The 27,486-nt window shown below is 39.7% G+C and overlaps 1 protein-coding gene across 1 annotated transcript in view; it reads left to right on the forward strand.

The window, feature by feature from the left end:
- LOC134869998 (cadherin-2-like) overlaps positions 1 to 27,486 on the forward strand; it is an 83,331-nt gene that overhangs the window by 19,029 nt on the left and 36,816 nt on the right. Inside the window, exon 3 of the mRNA XM_063891993.1 lies at positions 24,733 to 24,959. Within this exon, the coding sequence (XP_063748063.1) occupies positions 24,733 to 24,959 (227 nt within the window). The remainder of the gene's footprint in view (positions 1 to 24,732; positions 24,960 to 27,486) is intronic.

Here is a 27,486-nt window from a genome sequence, read left to right on the forward strand (position 1 = left end):
CTGATGTAGCTGCCTGCGATCTAAAATGTTACAGGCCATGAACTGAATGGTATCGACTGAGAAAGTTTGTCGGATGGCAAGCTCAACTATATCTTTTAACTCCATTAACATCTCCCAAACCTTGTCACCTTCTGGGATCCTGGAGCCAATCAGAACAGGTATCAGTCAGCAGAGTGTGGTTCTCATGCCCATTTCCACCAATTGTTACTCGACTGGCAAAATACTGAGGAATTGGGTGAGGGCAGTTAACCTTATCTGAATGTTGGAAGGGAAAACACAGTATTGACCTATTGAGCTCTTCTGAAGTTCTTCTGAAGTGAAATATTTATTTGCAATCAAACCTTTCGACAATGTGCCAACTCCACAGGAACCACACCTTCAAAGAGGTCATGCAGGATGTCTGGAGGAAAACCTGTGATAGGGTGGAAATAATAGAAATGGTCAGAGAGCACAGAACTTCCTTTTAACCCATAAGTCTTGTCATTGTTCTGTTTTTATAGTACACACACACATACATATATATATATATTATACACATCTGCCATACATATCTGTTTATAGTACACATATCTATATATTATACATATCTGCCATATACATCTGCTATACATAATATATGCATCTGTCCATACCTCCTCATTCAACAGTGTAAAGTGTTTAAATACTTTCAATGTATTCCACATATGTATATATTTCACATCCTCAAATCTTTATTGTTGATATTGTAAATATTCTTCTCTTTTTGCACTATTTTATTTATCTTATTTGCACCATGTATGTGGAGTTGTTGGAGGAGCACGCGACATAAGATTTTCATTGCCAACATATACGCTGTATCTGCTGTGCATATGACAAATAAAACCTTGAAACCTTGAAACCTTGAAACCATTTCTTGGGCCGTGATTAAACGCCATATTATGTCCCAAACCATATCAAGCATTATTTCTGAAACAGTATCGAGCTCAAATGTTTCTCTCTCGCGGGTTTACAAGGACTGTACCTTTTATACCCGGATTCTTTACACATATTCTCTTCAGTATAGCATTAGCTCTGAGTGTTAGCAGTGCTTGCTAATGTAAATACAGACCATAATTCTTCCAAAACACGTCATTATTTCTGATACAGCATATAGCTTGACATGTTCTTCTTCAGTGTTTAGCACTAGAACAGAGACATTATATGTATTATATCTACAACAACTCTAAGTCCCTCCTGCAGACATCCTGCTGAATACACAGACACACAGAGGTGCTGCGGAGGGGATTCAGCTCGCCGACTTTTTATTGGGAACGATAGGTTGGGACATGTCACGTGGGTGGGACGTTGCGAGGAGTTCAATGTAAAGCCAGCCCACATTTTACTTATAACATCATAAGGACATAAAATCTGGATCAGCTCGTTTGTACCCCCGTTTTTAGAGATGTGGGTAAGGAGGAAAAGAGAGGGTTGTATTTTCTGACACATTTATGTATAAAAGACAGCAAAAAGTGCATTTTGCATAATAGGGGACCTTTAATGTTATTTTTAACTTGTGTGTGTTTGCATGTGTGTCCATTTTTACTACTGGATTTTGTGCATACGTGTGTGCGGTATGTGTGCGTGTGTGTCCTGTACTTCCTGTGGAGCGCAGCAGGGCTCACTGCTCTGACCTTTGCATTTTCCCATCCATCGTTCCTATTAAGGAAGTTTTAGTTAGCGATAGCTCTGCTGGTCAGCCGTGGAAGCCCCGCCAGCACACACTGAGCACATTTATCTCCCCCATATCCTCCCTCTAAATCCCACTCTCTTTTCTTGTTTTTCCTCCCTTTGCTTTTCCCGATTCTTTCTCTTCTCTTTCTATGCAGGGGGATTGCCCTACTTTATTCTAGCCTCATAAATCACTGTCTCCCCTCGCAGCCAGATTCAGGAAGGGCTTCGAGATAGAAAATGAGAGCGCTCTCTGTATCTGAATCAGTCCCACCCGTCTTTTTTCCTCTGACTTTGACTACTGCTCTTGCATTGTTTTTTCTTGAATAGGCATATTAGAGTCAAAGCAATGGGATGTTTATTGCTGTCCTTATGCTTACAGTCTAATGTACCGGTAGTGTTTTTTTAACTTACATTTTGTTATAGAAAGTACTCAATTTGTACCACTCCAGGGTATAAATTATTCATGTTATGTTAAATATAGCTTTGACTTTCCCCTACACCAGCACCACTTTCACATTTCAATATCTTAACACATAGTTGGTGGGCAGCATGACTGAAAGCCATCATAAATATTATGGATATTCGGTTGATTTATAGATAAAATAACCAGATGGACACTATATCCGATCGATAGGTACTTCATCAAACTGATGCTGTAAATCCAATGTAATAAAATAGTCCATCTCATTGGTTTCTGACATTGCCTGCAACGGCCTTAAATATATTACATGGATAGCAAGTTCAGTAGAAAAGGAATAAATCTTCTTCATTTGACAGATTACTGTTATATACCGTGGTATTTCCCTACCTTACTGCCTTCGGGGATTAAGTTGAGCACTATTTGGAGGTAAATGTTTCAACTTTGTGCAAAGGTTATACAACAATCTGAGGACTATAGTTCCAGTATGATGAAGCCACTGATTACGATGACCCTCATCAGGTCAAAGTTTTGAATACATGCGATCTTTACTGTATTCTCGAATCAATCTTCCCTGTTATAAAAGTGGGCTATCACCAGATTTTGTGTTAGTCATTATATTGTTCTGATTATAAGGATGTCACAATACCAGAAATTTTGTTGCCGATTACAATAATAGTGACATTTCTCAATTATCAATACCAATTAGATAACACGGTAAAAGCCTAAAAGAAAACAACAGTAAACACAAGTTGAACAGGTCGTAAATACATACAACAGATTTATTTTTTCACGATTATTGCAAAAAACCTTTTTTTTTGCTAATGACGTTGTCTTTAGAGATGTGGTTCTTTTTCAACTAAGCCATCTTTTTGGTCATTCGGTGATTGCAAAGTGATCATTACACCATATTTGATATACTGAACCTCTTTGAGTAGTATTGTTACATTATGTAAACCATTTTCAATCTTGGTTTTAAATTCTAATTAACCTTGCATCAAATCTGGCACCTCATTTTTGCGTCAGGTACTCCAGGAAGAAAGTGATTTTTAGCCGTGCACTCACTGGAAAATCCCTCCGGATCAAAGAGTCATTTAGATTACTAAATGTAGTAGAGCGGGCCGATGACAGGGAGGTGGGAGGCTGCTGTCAGCACCAATCAGGAGCCTTTTATTTCACTACCAGTGGTCAGTAAGGAAGGAGGAGGGAGCCTTCTGTCACAGCCAATCAGGGTTCATTCAAGCCATTACTGGCTAAAAGCAATCTGTCGTCTCCCATCATCATCATCAATTATAATCGGTCATGGCAACCAGAAGGGTGTTTATGTATAAGTGGAATAATGGTGGTGAAAAACAAGAAACTTTAAAATGTTAGCTTACCAACCAACATCCATCAGACATGGAGTTTTCCAAACCACACTATTGCAGATTGGTTGTATATAAATGAAGACCTGGATGAACATATATATTTTATATGTTGCACATGTAATACGTCAACTGAAATTGAAAGATTTTATAGGAATAATAAATGTAAACCAGGAGGACTATTTTTCTTCCATTTGTTCCCTGGCTGTTGAAAATCCAATCTGACATCCTTTATCTTGTTTCGTGCTCATCACCACTGTTGCTTATTCATTTGCATGTGTTTGTCTCAGCCAAAATGTGGAGATGGAGCCACAATAAATCTCTTCTGCCAAAGCATGATGAAATTACCAAGAGCGGGTCTAAATGAGTTAAATGCCATTCTGATTTCCCTGGCTGTTAAAAACCGCAGTGTGAGGAGTGAGTCAGAGGTCAGGCGAGGTTGGTGAAGCAGAATATGTGTGTGTGGTGGAGCTGGAGGAGTGTGTGCATATCTGTGTGTGTGGGGAGGAGCTTGAGGAGTGTCTGCATGTGTGTGTGTGTGTGAACAACAAATTTTTGAAGGAGTTGTTCTCTGTATAATCAGTAACATCAGTACACCTCTGTCAGATGGACTTTGGTGAACTATGGTGAACTATGGTGAACTACCACGAACAAATGAGACCAAAGTGCAGGTTTCTCCTGAAGCATGTTTTATTCCCGCCCACTGGAAGAGGATAAACCTGTTGGAAGTTGCCATCTGTCTTTTTTAGTCCCACCATCTGCTGCTACAAAAGTCTATGAAGGCTTTTATGCCTCACGCTCAGTCCAACACACCTTTAGTTTCACCGCCTTTTCAAGTGCGTCTGCCGTGAAGCTCTGTCCTGCTGGTGGGAGGAGGCCGTTGGATAATTTCCTTCCTCTTGTGTGTAAAGAGTTACCTTAAACATTGTTGAAAGGCAGAAATTGTAGAGGTTTGAGAACTTTTAAAGCTTTAAAGGGTATATATTTTTTTACTTTTTAACCTGGTTGATTTACTTTTTTCTGACCCATTTTGTTTGATTGAGGTCATGGTTTTCAAATTTGCAAATGTCTTGTCAAAATGAGTTAGATTCATAATACATAATCTTTGGATTTCATTAACATGAACTGTATATACATAAGAAATATTGTAAAAGTCTTGTAAACTTTGGAAATGCGCTACTCATAATTTAACGTGAGCAATATCCAGTGACTATGTATGGTGTGAAAGGGGTTACAGAGGGGACACCCGCAGAGCTCTTTAGCCTTTTGCAGCTCAGACATCATTAGCTGGTGAAAAAAGTGGAACATTAAACAGCTTAAGAGCCAGGTTTGTTCTTCGAGAGATAGTGGAGACCAAAGCGTTAAAAGCAGAGGCCCTAAATTCACGAGTAGGACACAAACATGACATATGTTGCTCTGTTTCTGCTGAATGGATTAATGCTATAGAAAAAAATATATAGAAAAAATATGCTGCTTAATTTATATCACTGTTATAAATGCCTGTATCAAAAAATATAATCATTGTGGGATTCACAGTAGAGACGAATGTGTTATTTCTGCACGTCCAATTTTTCACAGACATGTCAACAACCCACGTCCTATGCTTTTCCTCCATGAGACTAAACTACATCTCTGCTTGCCACTGCCATGCTTTGGCAGATTTCCTCAATGATGACCGCATTTTTTCCTGTTGTTGCGGATCAGATCATTCTCGCCGCTTTTTCAAATTCTATTCATCATTACTTGCATAAGAAGACTGAAAAGCCACTTAGAGACAGCTCTGGACCACAGACTAACCACGCTGTGTAGACAGAGAGAGGACTACTTTCTCTAAAAACTGTCTGTGTACTTACGTGTGTGTGTGTGTGTGTGTGTGTGTGTGTGTGTGTGTGTGTGTGGAGGAGGAGATTTCGGCTCTGCTTCTCATTATAACGTCTCTGTGATAAACTGACAAAACCCAGGCAGTGCCACTCTCAGCTCCACAGATATGGCTGGAATGTGTGCACTCTGGATTGTGTGTGTGTGTGTGTGTGTGTACTCCCATGGGTGTTCTTCCAGTTGTGGTTCTTCATGTTACACTAAATCCTGTCCTCCCATTCATCTCTCTCTGCCTCCTTCCCATCTCCCTCTCCATCTCTGTCTCTCAGCCATTTTCTGGTAAATGAATGATGGCTGCATGCCTGACCACACATCTGACTAATGAATGTGTGTGTGAGTGAGTGTATGTGCATGGGTGTGTGCATGTAGGAGTGGTGGAGCTGTTTGCAGAAAGGATTGAGTCTCCCACCGCTCGAACATTTTAGTGGAATAACAGGATTTAGTAGAACTTCCGAACATTGAGTGATGACCGACTGGTGTGTGTTCTGAATTCAAATAGCATACAGCAGTACAGTATACTGCAGCATCTGTTAACACTGACACTAAGGCTACGTGCTATTACGTTTTAGCTTACAGGCGGTGTTGGTCTTTGGTCCATGGCGTTGGTTTGGTATTGAACATTTTCGTGATTTTTTGTGCATTCATGTCTATCGATGAATATCCCTTTATCCTTTTAACTCAATTTTATATACAGTAGTTCACCGGCCCAGAGGTTAGCACCGTAAGGACTTCCTAGCCAAAAAGCCAATGGGATTTTAACATCGGCATTTGAATCATAGCAGTTTGTGGCAAACAAACATTATGATACCTAAACATTCAGCAGGATAGTTTCAACATATATTCTTTTATTAAAAGTTCAAGTAGAAAGCTTCAGGCTGTAAACAAACTACAACACTGTTGTCTGGCTTCATGTCGTCGCTGCTAAGCTAAAGGCAGCTAATGTTCATCGTGACGCCGTTTAGCAGTCTCGTTTACTCACATGTTAGCAAGCACTGTTTTTATACATACATAGAAGCTTCAGACATTCACCTGTGGCGTATTTACTGATGTATTTTATATTGTTCAACAAAACATTGGGCAGCTTACCAAAAACAATTGATTTCAAGACGAGGGAACAGTAAGTGCTAACTCATTTGTGGGTTTCAGGATTTAACCCTGCACCATAATACCGTCAATGCAGAAAAAAACATTAAACAATTATATAAATATAAAGTCATATCACCTGCCCTTACCTATAGTCAGACAACTGCTCATTATCAATCCAGTGTTTTTATGTTTTATTTGGTCTTACATAGGCTAAAAGTTCAAGTATTCTACTGTTTCAGATGGAAAAAGGGCTCTTTAAACCACTTTAATGTACAAAAGTATTGTTTTTTGGGGGGGTTTTGCTTCAGAAAACTCTTACTATGGCTGTATAAAGAGGTATTGGCTGCAGTAATTGACTCACTTGAAGGTACTGATCATTCAGCATTATGACTTTATATGGTGGATTGCGTCGGAAAGAATTGATTAGACTTTTATTTTTTCGATTGCTGTGCTGATTGACCGTGTTACCCGTGTGTGTGTGTGTGTGTGTGTGTGTGTGTGTGTGTGTGTGTGTGTGTATGCTCCGGGGTGTAAGGGAGTGTGTTTCTGTCTAATAGTAGGGTAATGTAATCAGTGGGACCTGTCACAGTCTATTAGGGCTCTCCTGCCACCGTTCAAGTCCCTGTCCTGCTTCACAAACACACACTCCTCTATCATTTTGGTCGACATGGCATCTGAGCTACATGTTGTAAAATCAATATGTGCTCCAGTGTGGGAATTGTCAGTGTCATACTGATTTGTCTGCACCTCTAAATATAACAGTAGGAATATCTTATCCACTTCAATACGCACTGCTTTGATTGGATGTGATGCAATACTTAGACATGCTGGAGGTTAAAGTGCTGCAAGTTTCAAATACCCAAATGTTTTGTTCCAGTGTCCAATGCGGAGAGCTGGGCTCCCATCTGTGTGTGTTGGGGGGGGGGGGGCCTTGCTCAGGGAGGATTATAGGGTGAGTAGGAGTGGGTTGGTGGGGGTCGTTGTTGATGTTAAGATGATGCAATTTCAAAACCAGCGTTCATACGTCCATAATCTAACTGTATGCTATATGGCTGGAAACAGACCGCACCCACATTGTTTGTCAGAAGTTTGTATGTGTGTGTGTGTGTATGTGTATGTGTATGTGTGTGTGTGTGTGTGTGTGTGTGTGTGTGTGTGTGTGTGTGTGGCAGATCAATCAGGACAGGGTGACAGCTGTCCTTCTGAGGATTAGGCTGTGTGTGTCTATAGAGCGCACTGTGCATGTCCTGACTTTAGTCCGCTCCACATATACACTCACTATAGCTACAGACTGACTCTAATCTTAGCCTCCAGATTTGGGTCATAATTACTCACATGCACTCACTCAGATGTTGACCCTAAACACTCTGAGCCTTACAGTCTCAAGTACACTCACAAAGTGTGACTCACAACCTGCCATTAAAGCAGAACTATAGCGCCATGGATAGAAAAAGCCTTGGATGAAATCATAAAGTAGTGAGGTGGAGAGTTAAATGCATGTTCTGGTGATGGCGGGTGGCTGTAAAGATGAGGTTAACTCTGTATTCATAGCATTGAGTCAGAGTCTTCCTGCTCTCCTCTCCTGCTTCTGGAGATGTATTTCCTTTAGATTACTGTCCAAATAGCCATGACGATGAATATGTGGCGTTCGCTGTCACAGCTTGCATTTTTCTAGCAGTGGTGTAACAGTTAGCCATAGAGTAAAAAGATGGATTTATCCTAACACATTTTAAAGAAGACATATTATGCACATTTTCATCTTTGTATTTTGTGCCTCTGCTGGGACATGTCTCCATGCTTTAATGTTCAAAAAGCTCTTTATTTTTCCCATACTGCCTGTGCTGCAGGACCACTTTTCACCCTCTGTCTGAAACCAGAGCCCAGTCAACTCTGATTGGTTAGCTGGCTGGCTCTGTTGTGATTGGTTGTGATTGGTCCTTAGCCAATCACAAACAAAGCATTGGAGCATTAGCCAATAGGAACACACTGGTTACATAGTGATGTCCAGGGTTTTCCTAGAAAAATATAGTATGAGGGTGCATACTTTCGGCCCGCCCACTTTCTGTCAAAAATACTGCATTAGAGCAAAGCGGAAAATTATAGTTTCTTCATGTCTTAAAGCTGTATAAGAAACTAAACAATCACAGTTTCAGTGTAAGCCTGCTGCCTGCCACTTGTCCACCTGCAGACCCACCGGACACCCATCCCCTATTTATTCAGAGCTCCGTAAAAACAAAGCTGTCTTTGCCGCCTGAGGCTCTATTTGAGTCGATTAAGTAAAAGAGCGCAGCGCCTCTGTTACCAGGTTGGGATTTCAGCCTTTGCAGACCATTTGCTTGCATAAAAACCTATATAACACACTACAGGAAAGATAAAAAACCCAAACCAAAGCATAATAGGGCCCCTCTAAAGGAAGAAAGGTCTACCTTCTGCTCTTCAATACAGCTTGCATGTTCTACCAGCTGTGTTAAAGTTAGCTAAAGAGTAAAAAGATGCCTCAGGAACTAAATGTACTAGTCATTCCAAACAAAGCCTCCATGACGTGTTTATCATCTCAGAACCCCTGAGCATTGTCTTACTCAAACTGGATTTTTTATCTGTTCTCATTTGTATCCCACGTGGGCTAAACATATTTTGTCTAAAGCTGTTGCAGAAGTTGAGCCTAAAGCCTTTGCCGGCTCAGTGCTGAATTGGTTGTGCGCAAGTTAACTTATTTTTTGTTGAGGGTGACTGAGCTCCATCTCAGTCAGACATTGGGGGCAGATATTAAAACTGAAGACAGAGTGTCACATTAACATTTGGAGATAAATCTGCTTTACAAGACTACAAGATTTACTTTGATTTAAACCATGCCAGCAGAAATTACACACTTTAAATCAGATTGGAGGAATTCTGTAATAAAACGACATGAGTAAAACACAAATTATATTTGTGATTCTTATTTACTTTGGGATTAACTTCATTTAAGTTTTTCATATGACTAATAAATGTGGTTTGAAAACTGTCCAAAACAATGTCCGATTAGATTTGATATGAAAAAGCATGGATTATGATGGATCACGCAAATGTAAAGAATATAAATAAAAGTGATGTAAACAAAAAAAGTATTCCAATTTAGTAGAGTGTTTGCGTTTATTCTAAGTGAACTTCCAAAATGAACTTTACCCCACCTCCAACCCTATAAACAGTTATTTTTTACCTCCATTTTTGCATCATATAACCTAATGCAAGGTTGCATAAAAGTCTCTACCTGCAACATTTCCCAGCAGCGCTGCCCCTGGAGAGGTCTGTTGCACGTAGATATGTGTGACAAGTGTAAATGGCTCCTCCTGTACTGGATAAAAGGTTTTTTTTCCGCATAAAGCTTCTCTTAGTCCAGAGATTGGTGCTCTTTATACGGGGCCATGTAGAAATTCAGGCGGTGGCTGTGGATGATTTTGCAGGGAGCAGAGGATCAGCAGGAGGGCACAGACCTGTGAATGGCTTCATTATCTGGGACGAGATGGATTCATTCACAGCCAGCAGCCCTGCAGGGAGGAGAGCCCCACCGGTAGACAGGGGGGGAACAAAGCAGGCAAACGTGTGTGTTTGCAGTAGGTGATAATTGGGAGTAGTCTCATGTTTGCTCAAGCTCAGATCTAAAAGTGGAGATCTTCACTGTCTCATTGGCTTTTAGATCCCAGTTCCCCCCCGGCTGTCTGTGTGTCTCTCTCTCTCTCCATTCTTTCATTTTTCTTTTTTTTTTGCCTTATTGCTCTCCTTTCTTTTGCTCTCCGGTGTAATAATCTTTGTCTCTGTGATGGGGGCTACAGAGAATTGTGTGCCGAATTTTAACTGGTATTTGGCTTGAAGCAGGGTCCTGCAAAAAGGGAATAAGACTGGCTGCTGTACAGTATGCATGCAATGTTACCAGGATTAACAGGTCAAATCACTCATAATTTTGTCAGTTAAAAGTTTCAGAATTCACACATTATGCTCATTTTCAGGTTCATATTTGTATTTTGTCTCTCTTCTGTGATACGTCTCCATGCATTAATGTTCAAAAAGCTCTTTATTTTTCTGTTACTGCCTGTGCTGCAGCACCTCTTTTCCCCCTCTGTCTGAAACCAGAGCCCAGCCTGCTCTGATTGGTTAGCTGGCTGGCTCTGTTGTGATTGGTCAACCCATTAGAGATGTCCTGCCCCTTAGCCTATCAATGACAATGAGTTGGAGTGCGACCCAATAGAAGCGCGAGTGTTACATAGTGTGTCGTTATGGAAGTAAACAATGGAGTCCAATGGAGGTGTTTCAAGCAGGGGGGAGAGTGTGGTAGAGAAACTCCCTCTGGAGGGAACTTGGGGATTTTAGAACTTGCAGACCATTTACATGCACAGAAACCTATACAACACACTAAAGGAAATGGAAAACCCTTCTTAATAGGGCCCCTTTCAATTTAAACAATAAAGCCTCTATACATATCACTGAGACAGAATGAATTAAGTAATAATCAACAATGAAATGAATACCACTTATACCGTTTATAAGCCAATAAATATAAAATGTCATTATCGGGCAGCCCTGGCTTACAGACACATTCTGTCAGGAACCAAATAATACTGAGATGTGATACTCCGCACTACATACTACTTGTATTATGTTACCCATTTTAATTTATTGTTTCTGCGAATCTTTCCGACATGGATGAAAGTCAATACTTACCAGAAGAGTAGGGAAAAATTGTTAAAAAGTGAATTGGTACCTCTTCAAGTAACAGTTCACGCTCTTTTCTTTGGTCTGTTCGAGGCTATGAATCGGAAACATTCCAGTTCCCATGCCTACTCCCTGCTGCTGCCCCAAATATATAGGGTATACTTGTGTGTTTGTTCTGTGGTTTATTATGACGAGCCATTGTGGCTGTTTGTATCATAGATAATGAATGGATAAAAGTCTTAGCAGTGCCTACTGGGGAAGGCCTTGTCACATCCACTCAGAACTTTGTTGTTTAGGGACTCGGGGCCTTTAACTAAATAACTGCGGTCTCTCCAAGCATCTCATGTCTAACACCTAGTTGATACAAATAAAAAACATCATACCAGACAGTATTTCACAGGTATTATCGACCGTCAGAGTAGTGGCCCATCTCTGCTGTGCCGTTATACATGGACAGTTTGTAGAATGGCTCTATTAAAAATGAATTGGAAAAATACTTTGCGAGCGTAGGACCAGTGGCCAGTCTAATTTCTCCAGAGGCTATTTTGTGGTTCCGTACTGGCGCTGCTACAATTAGATAAAGCAGTATAATGAAGTAAATCTCATTTATCTGTGAGAGACCAGCAGGACAATCAGCAGTTGTCGCAGATCTTCGCTACAGATATCGATTCTCTGTCCAGCACTGTAGGGGAAACAGATGAGGCTCTCCTTAAACCACTTCACTGTGTACTCTGGCTGCCAGCTCACTAGCACTCACTCTGTGTGTGTGTGTGTGTGCGCGTGTGTGTGTGATAGGGTTAAATTGAAAATCCACTGTGGAAGCAGATTTATATCTCATTCATAAAGCAGATTTATATCACAATCATAAAGCAGATTTATATCTCGGAGCGAGTCAGCGATTTGCAGAGATTGTGTTAATTTATGTTGATGCACCAACATGAAGCAGAAAGATACACTGCACACCCTTAGAAAAAACTATAATCTGATGATTAATCACATGTTCAAAATACTAGCATTTACTTGTATTTTCTGGGGGGAGATAAAGCAATTATGTGTGGTGTTGTAATAAGCGTGACAAACTGGTGAGATAAATCAGAGGGCCTTTTCCTTTATAATAACAAGATTTCTGAATTATTGACATGAAGTTTGATCATTTTTATATATGCTCGTATGGTAGTATTGTTGCTGCTACCATACTGCGAGCACCATCTGTGAGGTAGGCAGCAGGCTTACACTTAAAACAAGATAACTGAATTAGATTGTTTCTTTTACTCTACTTTTTTCTGTAGACGAAGTAGAGAAACCGTAACTCTGGATGTATTTGTTGTTTGAGGAGCAATATATGACTCAGCAGCCCTAAGACATGAAGAAACTATTATTTTCCCCGTAAAGTGGGCGGGGCCATAATTTGGGCCGGAAGTGATGTTAGCGCCTTCATACTTTATTTTCTAGAAAAACCCCTGACATACATAGGATAGCAGATAAAAGGTCGTTCAAGGGCTTCCGACTGTATCCAAAATGTTAGCGTATGATACACATGTTGTCAAATGTTACAGTTACATTAAAACAGAAATACCAATTATACAAGTAAGATGTGCAAATTCAGATAACATTTCATCAACATGTAACGACATTGTCACCAAAAAAGGATTGACACAGATCATGTGCTGCTGCTACCAATTGAGGAAGTAATTAGTACCACCATTACTATGATGCTAACAGATGATGGAGCCCTAAAATCATACAGAGGCAAACCTTGCTTTAACTTACTAAATAAAGTAAGTTAACCCTCAATGTTCCACAATCATGTGGTGGTTGTCCCGATCCATAGAGACCAGCCAGCATATAGACATTTCAAGGTTTGCATAATATTATAAGCAGAAGGCATTTATGGTTAGTCATAAAAGTCTGACAACATTTAAAAAACATCTGATTGTCAAAGTCATTTCCCTGTTTAACGCGATAACACATTAAAACATGTGCCAATATGATAAAAAAAGCCCCTCTTCTTCTTTTCATAGACACAAATGAAACATCAGCAGTCTTGACTGTTCTCTAAAATGATTTAAGTGTATGAATAAAAAAACAAGCTGGTTTATTTCCTTAGCTGAGCTGGATTGCAGCCATGTGTCAAGTGTGTTTGCCCTGCAACATACTGTATATAGCAGTGCATTAGTGCTGCTGGCTGCTGAGCATGAAGGCCGGGCGTGTAAGCGAGTGGACAGATGTGTGAACAGCAGCGGTGATAGAGGTGGAGCTGCGGCCTTGCTCTTATCCATCTATCTTCACATGGTAATAGCCTGACACTGTGTGAAATGCAGATATAGACTGTACAGCTGACTGCCAGCTCAGCATCCCCTCCGCCTGTGTGTGTGTTTATTAGCAACATATTGGCCTTTCAGGGCCGCACTGATTGATTTTGCATGCTTCCCAGTGTTATCTCTTTCAGGAGGTGGGCACAGGCTTCCGCTCACTAAGGGACTTTCTGAACAGGGGACAGTTGCTAGGTGATAGCGGGGAAAATTGCCAGGGGTGAACCGTAATGGCGATAAAAAACCCTGTGCATTCCACTAGTGAGGGAGAATTGTTTTTGACTGAGATGTCTTAAGTTTAGGGTGGGGGAACACTACATACTTAATCTTTTAGGTCATTTATTTTGGATATCTTGGAATATAATGACCTTCCCTGGTGTTCCAATACTATTTTAGTAAAAATAAATAAGGCAAATTCCAATGAGACTTCAAGGAAAAGCAAAGATGTTTGTACAGCTGAAACTTTTACCTTAGTAGGGAAAAACATATAATTGGAAGGATAGAGTGAGTGCTGGCCTGGCAGCTGTTGTATCTTATTTAATGTAGAAATAAACAAGTGTTCTAGCTTTAGGAGCCGTTAGTGTTGGGCGTGGCTTTTATCATGTTGCAGTTACTCTACAAAGCATCTTGAAACTCCTGTCCTGCTGATACTGTTGGCAGGTGTGTATGCTCAGAGATTTGTTGGCGACTTGCTAGCTAATCATATTTGACATGTATAAAAACACAGCTCTTCTTCTGCCTAGCAGTGTGTTTGTGCTCTTCTAGGCTCACACACATACTGTGGCTGATAGGTAGTGCGGTGATCTTCCAATTGGAAGGTTGTGTGTTCTTTCCTGGCCCTTGCAGTCAACATGTCAATGTATCCTTGGGAAAGATACTTAACCCTGAGTGGATCCAGATGGCATGGCCAATGTGAATGTTGGCTTCCTCAAGCAAGCGGCACATTGCTCTGTATGGATGAATCAGACTTGTAGAATGTAAAGTGCTTTAAGGGGTCGTAAAGACTAAATTATACACTAAATACAATCCAATTACCATTTACATTCCAGTGCTGATTCTGTGTGGACTCACACATTACATCCATATCAGTCTGTTGGGCTTTGACTACAAATGATAAGAGTAATCTCAGTGGTGCTTTTGCAGGTTGCATATAGAAGTTACCATATTGACTTTTCTCTGAGTTAAATATTCTCCTCATATGGTGTTGTTTTAATATGTGGAATATATCCTTCAGAACAAAACTTTGTTTTTGCCCTAAATGATGCTAACGCTTAATTTTCCCCACATGTGAGAATCTTCTATATGCATATGCATCCATGTGATATGAAAACAGCTCCTCGTGTGGGGAAACTCTGCTTGTTGATGATGGTATGATATGCCTGATTGCATTATTGAAGTACAATAACTACGACGAGGGCCAACGCAGTCGTTGAAATGACATTTTGTTCTTCTCTTCGAACCATACTGGCTCTGGCAACATCTTAATTTAATTTAAATTCATGAAATATTATCATCTCCTTACTCCCTGTCTGCTGGGGTTGGGTTGACAGAGCGAAAGAGAAGTTGGCCTCTGGCTTTGCTCCTAGACACAGTTTATCTAGCAACACCCAGCTGTCACCACAATACTCACACACACACACAGATACACACACATGCTTGCATTAAGAATACCAAGTTCAGCAGTGTGTGTGAGTATTTAGCAGACAGAAAATAGTTTAAGAAGAATCACTTGAGAGGCTTTAATCCTGTTTGTTTCTCTTTGTTGACTTTTAACCTTTGTTGGATTTTGTTTGTGTATGTGGTTCATTCGTGTGTTTCTTTATGTAGATGTATGTCTTTCTACCTGCTAGTATGTTAAGCCACACAACACTGCTGCACCATGTAACAGGAGTGTTTAAAATGTTTCCACTAATGCCTTGATATTGAGATTAAAATATGGACTGGTCTCCCAAATGTTTGATGACTTGTGTGTTTTGTTCGCAGATTAGACAGGATAAATCCCTCAGGTCAAAGTCTACGGTTTAATCACACTGGATCAACACTGTTTGCTTTACTCTCATGGCCGTAGTTGATGTTTGTCACTCTGTGTGGACAGTCCAACAGCACAATGTTTATCCTATTCTCACAGCTCATAAAGCCAAACAACAAATGTGTACTTATAAGGCAGTATTTCAACATTTATGTTTCCCTCAGGATTCATTATATTTTAGTAACCTCCTTTATTTTTCAATAGTTCAAAACCAATTATCTATTTAATGTTCAAAACTACTGTGACATGTTTCAATTCTTTAATGTTCAAAAAGTCTTTATTTTTCTCATACTGACTCTTTTCACCCTCTGTCTGAAACCAGAGCCCAGTCAGCTCTGATTGGATGGCTGGGTTGCTCTTTTGTTCTTGGTCAACTGCTTAGAGATGTCCCGCCCCTGAGCTAATAACGTAGAATGTGTTGGTGCTCTAGCCAATAAATGACTTTAAATCCCAACATAGAGAGCCTGCTACTTCCAGTATTTCCTTAAACCCTATTGTTGTTATTTTTATATATAATAAAAGGTATTTGAAATTTACAAGCCCAGCTGCACACGTTTCTTAAGAAGAGACAGGAAAGGTAATGGTGCATTCATTATTGCATCATAGTCCAACTTCATCATGAAGAAGAACAAGAATCACAAGCATGCACCACAAACAACCAACACAAAACAGTCATGCAGTGGAGAGAAAGACGGACTCCTTCTAGCTACTGGCATCAGGCTGCCTCTTCAGAGCCATCTGGCCAAAATTTCCTTCCATTCCCACTGTAACATCTTAAACAATGCTAAACAGACCTGCACATCCGGTCTCATTTACTTATGATATTGTTTGTGTTTCAATGTACTGTATTGCAAGTATCTCATGGGTTTATGTTCTATGTCAGCCCCTAACTTAAAACTATTACCATCAAAATGTGATGCACAATAGATCGCCTCTGCCGTTTAGTAAAAAAGAATGTTTTTCGATGCAACATCCCGATAATGTATAACGTTGGATGACAAAGTAGCATCGCCCTCTTGCCTTTAATTATTTAATTGTGCTACTATATATTGCTCTGATAACGTTTTTTCAACATTACAACAAATCAGAAGGTGCTTACTTATACATTTTCAATGAATGAGCTTAGAGGGTCATTAGAGGGAGGAGAGCAATCCACGTATCAAAATACAAGAATAAAACTCACCGGCAGCAATGTCCAATGTGCGTCCGGCTTATCTGCTCAAAGAAGTTAGCCTTTCGGTTTTTGTTGCAATAATGTCTTTCTGAAAGACACGGCCAAAACCAAGCTATTCCTCTAATGTCTTCATTGACTTCACCAATGATTTTTTTCTGGAAAGATAAAATATTTGAACTGGAAGCCCTCGGAGCAGCCGCAAAAAGATGCCAGAAGCAACAAAAAAAAGACACCCTCTGGATCAAGTGGATCAAAAAAAGCCAGACTGAGTCGCATTGACAGACCGGGCCTTAATTGCCATGGATCATTTCAACTCAACTTGTTAGTGCTTAGCTTCTTCTTTTTTTTAAAAAAAGCATTTTTTGGGGAACCAGTGCCTTTATATAGTGCAGTTGAGAAGTAGGGAGACAGAGGGGAAGACGCGCAGCAAAGGGACTCCACCGCATGGGGATCAAACCCCAGTATACGGCTGCCAGCTCTACCCACTGAGCTTCTACTTGGCATCTTGTTGTTAGCACATAGAGAATAGCTGACCTCCTGTAAAACCACAAACTATGACTCACACAAACGATTGTTTCTGGTATATCAAAAATAAAATGTCTAATTATAAATATGTAATCACATTAGGTCATAGTGACTAGAGTTTCTTACCATTTTTTGCTCAGATGTGTTTTCCTATAAAACATCTGACCAGTGAAAAGTTGGCAGTGCTGTGGGAGCAGTGACACACCCCGAGGCGCTGCCAACCTGACACACTGGTACATTAGTGCAATGTTCTCTCCAACACTGTGAGGAAAACACTGTGCTCATATCACTTGTTTTTATCTATTGCCCTGTCCTGTTTTTCTATCCCATCTTCCCCTTTATGATATAAGGCCTGTAGTGTATAGTGTGTAGTGTGTGTGTGTGTGTGTGTGTGCGTGCGTGCGTGCGTGTGTGTGTGTGTGTGTGTTTGTGTGTCCACTACTATGAGCCCTATTTCCCCCAGTGAGGATATTGATCAGATCCCGGTGTAGTATTGATCAGCTGCTCTTGTGTGGCACATTCAGGTTTAGCTTTCTTGGAAAACACGCCTCCACCAGCAGTCTCACTCTGTCAGACCCATTTATGTGATTACATTCGTTTATCTCACTGCCTTTCCTCTGCCAATACTTTGTTTCCCCAAAAAATATTTACATAAAAAATTCATTAGCCTTTCATGAATCACAAAGTACAGCTAAGGCAATGCTTTAACTTTGCAGATATTTAGTTATCCAACCAGAGTATTCGACTCATATTATTGGATTGGAGCTAGAGAAAGCGTTAAAGGATGACGACAGTGGCCATCATCCTATGGGATGGTTGTACACAAGGTAGTGGCAATCGATATAAAAGATTTTGAAATGTTTTACTGGATATCCATTATCATAAGTGGTGTCAATCGATTATAAAAATGTTATTGTGTCAATCAAGATAATGATTTGCGATTAATCATGATAAATAAATACACGTGGTGTTGTAGTAAAGAAATGCAAGACAAACTGTAAAATAAATCAGTGGATTCTTTACTTTGTTAGAACATGGATTCTGAATTATTGTCATGAAGTCCGACAACTTTACAACATTTAACTAAATCATTGACTGTGATTGTCCTCTCAATTCCCCTAGTATAAGCTTCTACAGTATTTATTTTGGTGCCGCTACATAGTCCAAGAATCGCCCTTCCTACAGTGGTGATCCTGTCCGCACTCTCCCTATCCTGTGCAACTGCAAGAAACTAGATAGTGCATGCTTTAACAAAAAACCTCTCCTCCATTTTCATCAGACCAATAGTAAACAAGTGTAGTTGCCATTTTTCATGGAATAGTTGTGATGCTACACTGAGGTAGTGATGGATTACTGATGTCAATGTGTCTTCAGTCAGTGTAATACATGTAGCTTGCGACAACTTATCTGAATCCTTTGCCTTTTCACTGCCGTGCAATTCATGGTAGACATCTGCACTTGAATTACGTGAGGAAATTTGGGTCAAACTTGGTAATGTGAATAATATGTATTAATTAGTGTTTTAATGTGTTAAGGTCTACACATTTAACGCAGTGTTGACAGCCCTCATTATCATCTTCTGGGGACCAAGTTGCATGAAAATCCATCCAGTAGTTTATGAGATGTTTCAAGACGGATATTTGGACTGACGAATAGAATAACACTGCGTTCCCTACAGCAAGCGCAACATGTCTGAAGACTTTATAGTTGAATGTTTGTGTGCAAAAAAGATTCAATTAGTTTAGCTAATAGGATAGAACAAAGTTAAACTTAATCATCTCACTGTTTGCCCCATCAGCTGCAGTTACGCTCTGATCTGTGCACGCCGCTGAGTGTGTTGGTGTAGAAATGTCAGTGCATGTTGTTATGCTGAGCTATCTGAATATGAGAGGATGAACTGGGAACCACCCACTGCTGCCCAGCAACTCTCAAAGCCCCATGCTTAGTTCTGACCCAATTCCTCTATATTGCGAAGTGAAAAAGGGGGAGGAGGTGGGTAGTCAAAGAAGACAACTCCAACATCATGTAGCAGCATTAGTGTTTTTGAACATGACCATGGATAATGTATGAGCATTTACACAGAGCTGGTGAAGTATCAGAGAGAGTGGAGGATGTTTCAGCGCAATAGAGGGGTAGTGGACTTGAGAATCACTTTTGAGTTTCATTGGTGCGGCTCACTTTTGTATTTCAGGTGCACCAATAAATCTTCCCTTCCTAAAATAAATGCAATGCATCATGTTGTTGGTCGGATCACGACGTGATGTTGGTGTTTCTTCTTCATGGCCATCACAACTATGTTAAGCAGCACACAATGATCAGGCTGCTTGATGTGCTTGACATAATAATAAGGGCCACTCATTTTGAGCCTTTTTATATTATAAATTCTGAGGCTCTGGGGAAAGATGTCCAAGTCTAAGACAATAAAGATAATAACCTTAATAATTTTTATTTATGGAAAACATTTTTTTTTTTTTAAGTTACAAAGTTATGGCAAGTCATGAATCATCATGTTTTAAAAATAACTGAACAATTTGGTTGCTAAAACCAATAAAAAACAAAAATTCAAAATATGAAACTTATTTTAAAGAAATATTAGCCAGCTTTAAAAGAAAATTAAACTGAGATAAAACTAGAAATGTCAAATGATAGCACTGATGTCTTGGTGATGTCATCGTGGATATTTCAGCTTGCACTTGAATAACCTTTGATAACAAAAACCTCTCCACGCAGGGCAAAGGATATATAGATATGATTAACCAGATAGAAGGGGTCTATTGAAAAGAATCCAGTGACTTGCATTGTAGGAAGTGCAGGATCCAGTGATTGAGAGATTTAGACCTACTAGTATTAGAAAATCACGATACATTCACCTCTGCTGCTTCGATTAAAACCGTCCTTTTCAAAATATTTCACCTTTACGTCCCCCACCACCGCAATATGGTGTTTTCTCATGGCTTTGGCGCATTGATGTGCCAATTCTGGGTCTTATTTATCCTTCAACAAATTCAAGTTTACTCAAACAACCAATTGCCTGGTGCTAATTTGCTGAAGATAATGTTGTCCGCCAGATGATAGGAATGAATTTATCACCACCATTGGGCCAACAGTAAAGAAACTCTAACTAGCATGAAATGTATGGAGCAGATTCATGTTGGCCTGAGGAGGAACCCTTTCCAATTTTACATAAAAGGATATTTCCTGTAAGCCAAACTGTCAAGTCTATTGACAATAGAAGGAAAAGATTTCTATGTAATCACCCTAACTAAATATTTAATTCAAGTTAAGTTGTTTCATCAAACACCTTTTGTGTAAAGACTATTTCAGTGTCACGACAGATTCTAAGGCTTTAGTTCTTTTTCTATTTGTCAAATCAAGCAGCTTGGAAATAAGCCTATTCAATTGGAGCTCAAAATAAAAAGTACTATTCTTACATTCGCAGTTGTCAAGCAAATTAAACGGCAAACTGCCAGTTTTAAATAAAAATCGGATAAAATATATTTTTTCTACATAATCCTGACTAAGGGATACTTTGACCCCTACAGCTACTACCATGTAGTCACATAGGTTATGAGACCGCTAATACAAAGTTGTCCTTATCCATTATTTAATCCAATCTGAGGCACTTTGTTCAGATGGATAAGATACGTTCTGAGAGATTGTTACTGCTTCATATTTTGTCAGCGGTTCTCAACCTCAAAATGCCTCAAAGTGACTTCCATCTTGTCAAGGCATGTATGCGTTCAAAAGCCAAGTCAGAAAATAATTGTTCCTTTACAGCTTGTTTGATTTGATTCATGATCACAGGAGGGCTGGAGGCTGAAAGTATTTAGAAGATACAGACACGATGTGAATTTATAAGGAAGTAGATCTTTCCATCTTATACATTGTGTCAAAGAAAGCTCAGGGCTCAGGGCTGCTTTGAAAGAACACATTAAGATATCTGTGATCTATCGTTTGTTGAGTTTGTTTGAACAGAAAATGTTCTGTAAAGATGTTCCAAGAGGAATAAAACTCCATCAAGTCATTTCTTTGGTTAAAAATGACCCTATTCTGCTTTGGGGGGTTTCCCTTTCCTGTAGGGTGTTGTATAGGTTTTTTTGTAAGTAAATGGTCTGCATAGGCTAACATCTCAAAGTTCCCTCCAGGTAGTTTCTCTCCCACAAACTCAACAGCAGTGTTATCTTTTTTTAAGCACAGACCATGTGAAAGAATCAGAAATGAAGAAAGAGCTTTCCGCCTAGGTATTTATTTCATATTTCGTGAACATGTTAGAGATGCATTTTGCATTTGTTTCATCAGGTTGTCGATTAGCACCACAAATCACAGAGAACTCATGGGATTCATATGATAACAAGCTGCTCATACATTATTGTGTTGAAACAATTTGATTTACACTGTACACGTTGTACTCAGATACGATACAAATAAGGAAAGCAGGAATATGGAGAGTCAAGACACACACACACACACACACACACACACAGACACACACACACACACACACACACACACACACACACACACACACACACACACACACACACACACACACACACACACACACACACACACACACACACACACACACTTCAGGGAATCTCTGCAGTGCTTAGTGGTTAGTTTTCCGCAGTCACCCCCTCTTAGTTTCCCTCTCTCTGTCTGTCCCTCTTCCTGTCTGTCCTTTCTCATAAGTGCTATTTCCATCCAGCCGTCAAGCACATTTCAAATGGACTTTCACAACCCTACTAAAAATAAACTGTGAATAAAGTGTGTTTCTACCAGCCGAGGAAAGGTGAATAAATTGGCATTCTGAATGTGGGAAGGCAGCCATTAAAAGACATCAAATATGTATTAGTGAGTATTTAGTGTCGAAATAAATATGGATATTTTATCGTTATGTTTTACAACTAGTGCAGACTAGGGTTGGGTTACAACCTGTGCCATTTGTACCTCGTCCCCTTGTAGGCAAAATATCTAGTTGCTAAGCTCTGCTTGCGACAAATCTGTATCTAAACGAGTCAGAGGCATTTCGATCGTCCTAAAACCCAGAAAAAAAGTTACAATTTTTGCTCTTCTCTCCGTGAAGTCAACATTTTTTTTAACGTTTTTCCGGTTGGATGCCTGAAATAGGGTATGTAGTTAACACAAGCTAAAAAGATTAGACATTTTGTTCTATGACAAACAATTCATCAGAAAATACCCGACTACAGAATGTCCGAAGCCTCTGTCTCATAACAACAGCAGTAAGTAACAAGTGACTAAATGAGACTGCTAAACGTCATCATGTTGAACATTAGTCTCTTTAAGCTTAGCGGTGGTGGCGTGGAATCATTCGATGTAGTTAGCTGTTAGCCTAAAGTTAGCTTATTACTTTATCCTCTTAAACAAAATGTCTATCATAAATGTGTGCTTGCCACGGATTGTATTTTTTCCAACATTCAACATTTCTTTAAAAATAACCAAATGCTTTTTTTCGTTCGAGGGAAGCCTTGCTTCATCACTGAACCACTCTATTAGCATCCATGCTGTTCTCGTGATATACAAAAACTTGACTTGCTACTAACTTATATGGCAGCTTTAAAAAAAAAAAGGCAAACAAATGGATGTTGCTCAAGGTAAATTAACTCACATGTAGTATACAGGGGAATCGCTTACATCCATTCTATATTTTCCCTCATTCTATATGAGGGAAAACTCTGCTAGTTTATGATGATATGCCAGAATGCATTATTGAAGTACAATGACCATGATGAGCGCCAACGCAGTCGAGGAAATTATATTTTCTTTCTTCCTATATGACCATGCTGGCCCTGGAGTCATCTTAATTTAATTGAAATTCATGAAACATTTTCCTCTTCAGGACTCTCTGTCTGCTGGATTGGGTTAGATGATACAGGCTTTAATGATTTATGCACAGTGCACAAGTTCAGCTTCACAAAGCCAGCATTAGGCTGTTCGTTAGGAAAGAATGTGCATTATTGTTCAGGTTATGTTCACAGACCTCTGCTTTTTATCTGGCACTTTTATCCACTGTGTTAAGGAAGAAAATCTACAAATAAAATCTGTCAGTTAATACTTATATCATTAAGCTTCTCATCGTAACCGTCTGGAACTGGGAATTCCGTTATAGATGAGCTGTGTCTACTTCCACATGTCATAGTCTACATGTGGCATCAATATGCTGTCAAAACATTAACTCAAAATAGACTTACAATTGCAGTATTTTTTCAGCCATAAAAAAATATATTACAAATCTTTCATAACTTTGGTTACTTTCAACTATAAAGGCTTTAGCTAAATTCAGCATAAATACATACACTATAGTTAAAGGAGCCAGATGTGCTAATGCTACTAACGCTTACCCTACTGCTTGGACCGTTTATTAGTTATTTTAATTATCCATTCAATGTCAAAGTCATTTATAAAGCCAACAATTGTTGGTTTTGTTTGTTTTGTATTCCTGTAAATGTAGTGTATTCGTTTTAAGATGGACAAAACAAGCCATTTATAGATGTCCCATGGGCTCTGGGAACTTAGCTGTGTCCTGGAATCAACTGTACTGCAGAGTTTTTCTGAGGCTGAGTTGAAAATGTAAGCATCAAAACATTTCACATTTCTGTGGAAATCTATTCCTCATTTCCATCCTGCCTTTCGTGCTGTGATCCTCCGTCTGTCCCCGCACTGAGAAGGAAGCTGTTCTGGAGGCACTGGCTTGGTGTTAATGTGCCGACTGTGATGAGCTGACATTTGCCGTTGACAGCTTTGTTCTGCATGAGTGTGCTGTGTCTGCTCAAATCACACTACGGACAAACTTGCAATGATTTCTGGTAATGCAGTCACAGGGCCGCGCACCTCCCCCCCTCAGGCATCACAAAGCTGTTTCCTCTCTGAAGTAGGCTAAACTTGGCGAACAAATAGAGAGGAGAAAATTGCAGGGATAGAAAAGCCTGCAATTGCTGCTGAAAGCTGCTCCTGTTCCTGCCCATTTATGGTTTTACCTTGGCAAATCCCATCTTCAGCTTTGGGGTTTATGGGCAGAATACACTCTCTGGCCAGGTCTATCGATCTTTCCTCTAAGTCCTGTTTTACATCACTTCTTTCTTTTGTTACTCCAGCATCTACTCTTTTTTTCCCTCAACCTGTTATAAGCCTCTGTAAATTTCCTCTCCAACTGTTTTAAGTGAAAAAACCTGCTCTGTTTGACAGCTTCACATCCAATCTGTATCTTTTTTGCGATGATGGTTAAATAATTAACAGCCAGATAAAATCAAAGAGTATTTCAAAATGACATCATCATGTAGCAACATTCCCCTGTCCATACAACTAGGTTCACAGGGAGTGGTTTCTGGCCCTTTGGGATAGATCAGCTTTTTTTATGATTGGTTGAAATATTCAAAGAAAATCATCCAGAAATCAACACAAAACAAGTGTGTCGTCTTTAAGAAAAATAAATGACCATATGAACATGACCCCGCTGGTGAGTGTTTTCCTTACCAAAGCATCACACCGCTGATTGGTGGTTTTTTCCCCTCATGCTGATGTATTTTTCCCTCTCTTTTTTCTCTTAGTGAGCTTTATGGACTGCGGTAGAGCGAAGGTGTGGATGGAGGTTGGAGATTCGTCTGATTTCGGGGTGAACGGGGACGGTGTTGTCTTTGCCCTGCGCCGCCTCAGTCTAGTGGGGAAGGAAAAAGCGGAGGTGATCTATGCTCGAGACCTACAGTCCAAACAGGTGTGGAAGACCAGAGCACACCTCCACCTCCATCCACAGGGCAACAGCACGGGACCTGTGCAGGTAAAACAGAAGCAATGTTTGCATGTCAACCCTCTTATAGATATCACAAAGCCCAGAAATGTCTTTATTTGACCCTGTTGAGCTGCATTTTTTGTATTTCTAATCGCTTCTTAACCATCAAACATGATACATGTATCCAACTTAACTGTTTGCTAAACAAAGACCTTCTTCTCGTAAGAGTGCTGTTTGTCTGATAATAAATTGTAACCATGAGGCAGACCTAATTCAGTTTGACACAATATTCCAGCAGCCGGGCGCATAGAAACTAAAAGAAGCTTCACCAACTTTGCATTTAACCCTTGCAACACAAAGGGCTTGTACAAGCTGTATGCAGATGTACTATGGAGCAAAGCGAGGCAAAGTGTAGGGTTCAGCGCAATTAGCAACAGGAGATAAAGCATGAAATATTTTTTATCAAGTAATGAAAAAAAGCCTCTTTCTTTAGATGCATAAAAGGCAGTTTGAAGTTGCTGAAATGGCCTGGAAAGTAAAATCACCATTAGCTACTTTACATTTACCTTTCATTTGGCTGACGCTTGTATCCATGAACCTTAAGGAAGCATAGAAGCTTATATTTCTTCATGTAGGCCTACATTCTGGTCAGTAAATGATGCTGGTAATGCACTCAATGCAGGATTCAATGGGACAGGAATATTTTAAGGTATCATTTTGCAACATATATTCTGGTTTTGGACAATGATGAAACAAAAAGCAAAATACCAAGAATAGAACCCTGGGGGACTCCAACTACTGTATATACTATGCAAGTCCCTACAGTATATAACAAGTTATTAATAGATGTAAGAATGTATGTAAGAATAAATGTAACACATGTGAACTCTGACCCAGACCTGCTCACCATGACCACACGAGTTTTGTTTTGAGGTCTACCTCCCCTGCTAGCTTCAGCTTAGCACAGCTGTTATCTGATTATTTGTGCGATTGATTGCGACTGTCAGCTGCAATCGAGGTCAAAGTAGAAAAAAACTAGAAACACCACGGCAGCTTTAGCCATTTACAGCATGGGAGTGACAGAAGCACTACTTGCATCAGTCATGTCTGGGTTTTTTTCTTTTTGTGTCTAGCCATGTAGTGGTGTACTGTTATTGTCCCTAACTTCTACCACTATGAGCACCAGCAATATTATTATTATTAATAAACTGTTGACTAAAGATGTAGCCTTAAAACCCCAAAAATGATGATGGACACCTTTTTCAACATTTTACAAATTAAACAATTATAAGATTATTTAAAAATATAATGAATAGATTCATCAACAATTAAATGTCTTAATTTAGTCATTCATGAAGCTTGTTTATAGGCTAACAATACACAGTATCATATTGATGGAAGAACACTGCTCATCCAATGCTTGTTCTCCTTTGTTACTGTGTCTCAGTGAATATACAGAGCACAAACAGATCTCATCATTAACACATGGTACCTGAATCACAGTGTGGGGATGTGTGAAGCACAATCTTTCCACAGTGTGAGCACTATGGGCCTCAGCAATGTTGAATGAAGTGTACACATATTATAGCAGCGCTCCAGCTCAGCAGGCGTCCTAGGTTGACCAAGTGCTGATTGCAGAGACAAAGTGAGTCAAACAGCCATCTGTTGGTTTGTTTCATGTACCACCGCGATAATAAGGCCCTCTGCATGTATTTAGACCAGACACTGGCCTTGATTGGCTGTTCTTCGAAACAAAGCCCAGAAATAGCCGGCTGCCATACGCTTTAGCTGCTATCAGGGAGGAGGAGAATCAGCTGTCAACAATCCTTCATGAGGAGAATCTCAGAGAGCAGCCATGGCAGTCAGCAAGCTCAATATGTCAGTCAATTTAGTATGTGCCTGACAGATTAAATCAGAATACAACATCTTAGTGATGATAGTCTTCATTCTCTACATTGCCACTAAATTCTTTGTTCTAACCCTAACCTAAATATGTAATTCTCCAATATGTATTAACCTGAACTGCAGTGGAAAAAGGCTTTTATTACTAAGTTAATAGACCGGCCTTTGCGTCTTATTCCCCTTCTGATAGGGTGAAGTATAGTTTATTATAAATGAGTTTGAAGCCCTCTTGATGTCTCAGTTGCTTCAGTGAATTTGCAAACTTAAAACTACCTTCATTTAACATGTTGTTTTCATGTACCCTTCCATAGTATTATTACAAAAAGTGTCACATCCTACTTCTCTTGTACTTCATAACATCGCTCGTATGTAATGACTTGTTTTTTTGTTTGTCTGTTTTACAATGTGTTTTATAAATGCATAAGCTGCAGGTAATCTTTTGGCAGGGGGGCCATTAAAAGCTTTTTTTTGCCTTATTATCCACTGTGGATCCTGCAGTGTAGACACACACACACACACACACACACACACACACACACACACACACACTTACACACACACACACACACTCACACTGATATGTGGTGGTCATTTATCAGACGAACTATAATGAGAGCATTAATCCAAGCTACTGGAACGAGGTCAGAAATACCCTGAGTCACCAAGCCTCCCC

This window comes from Eleginops maclovinus, chromosome 9, assembly GCF_036324505.1.
Source record: "Eleginops maclovinus isolate JMC-PN-2008 ecotype Puerto Natales chromosome 9, JC_Emac_rtc_rv5, whole genome shotgun sequence".
Taxonomy (NCBI): domain Eukaryota; kingdom Metazoa; phylum Chordata; class Actinopteri; order Perciformes; family Eleginopidae; genus Eleginops; species Eleginops maclovinus.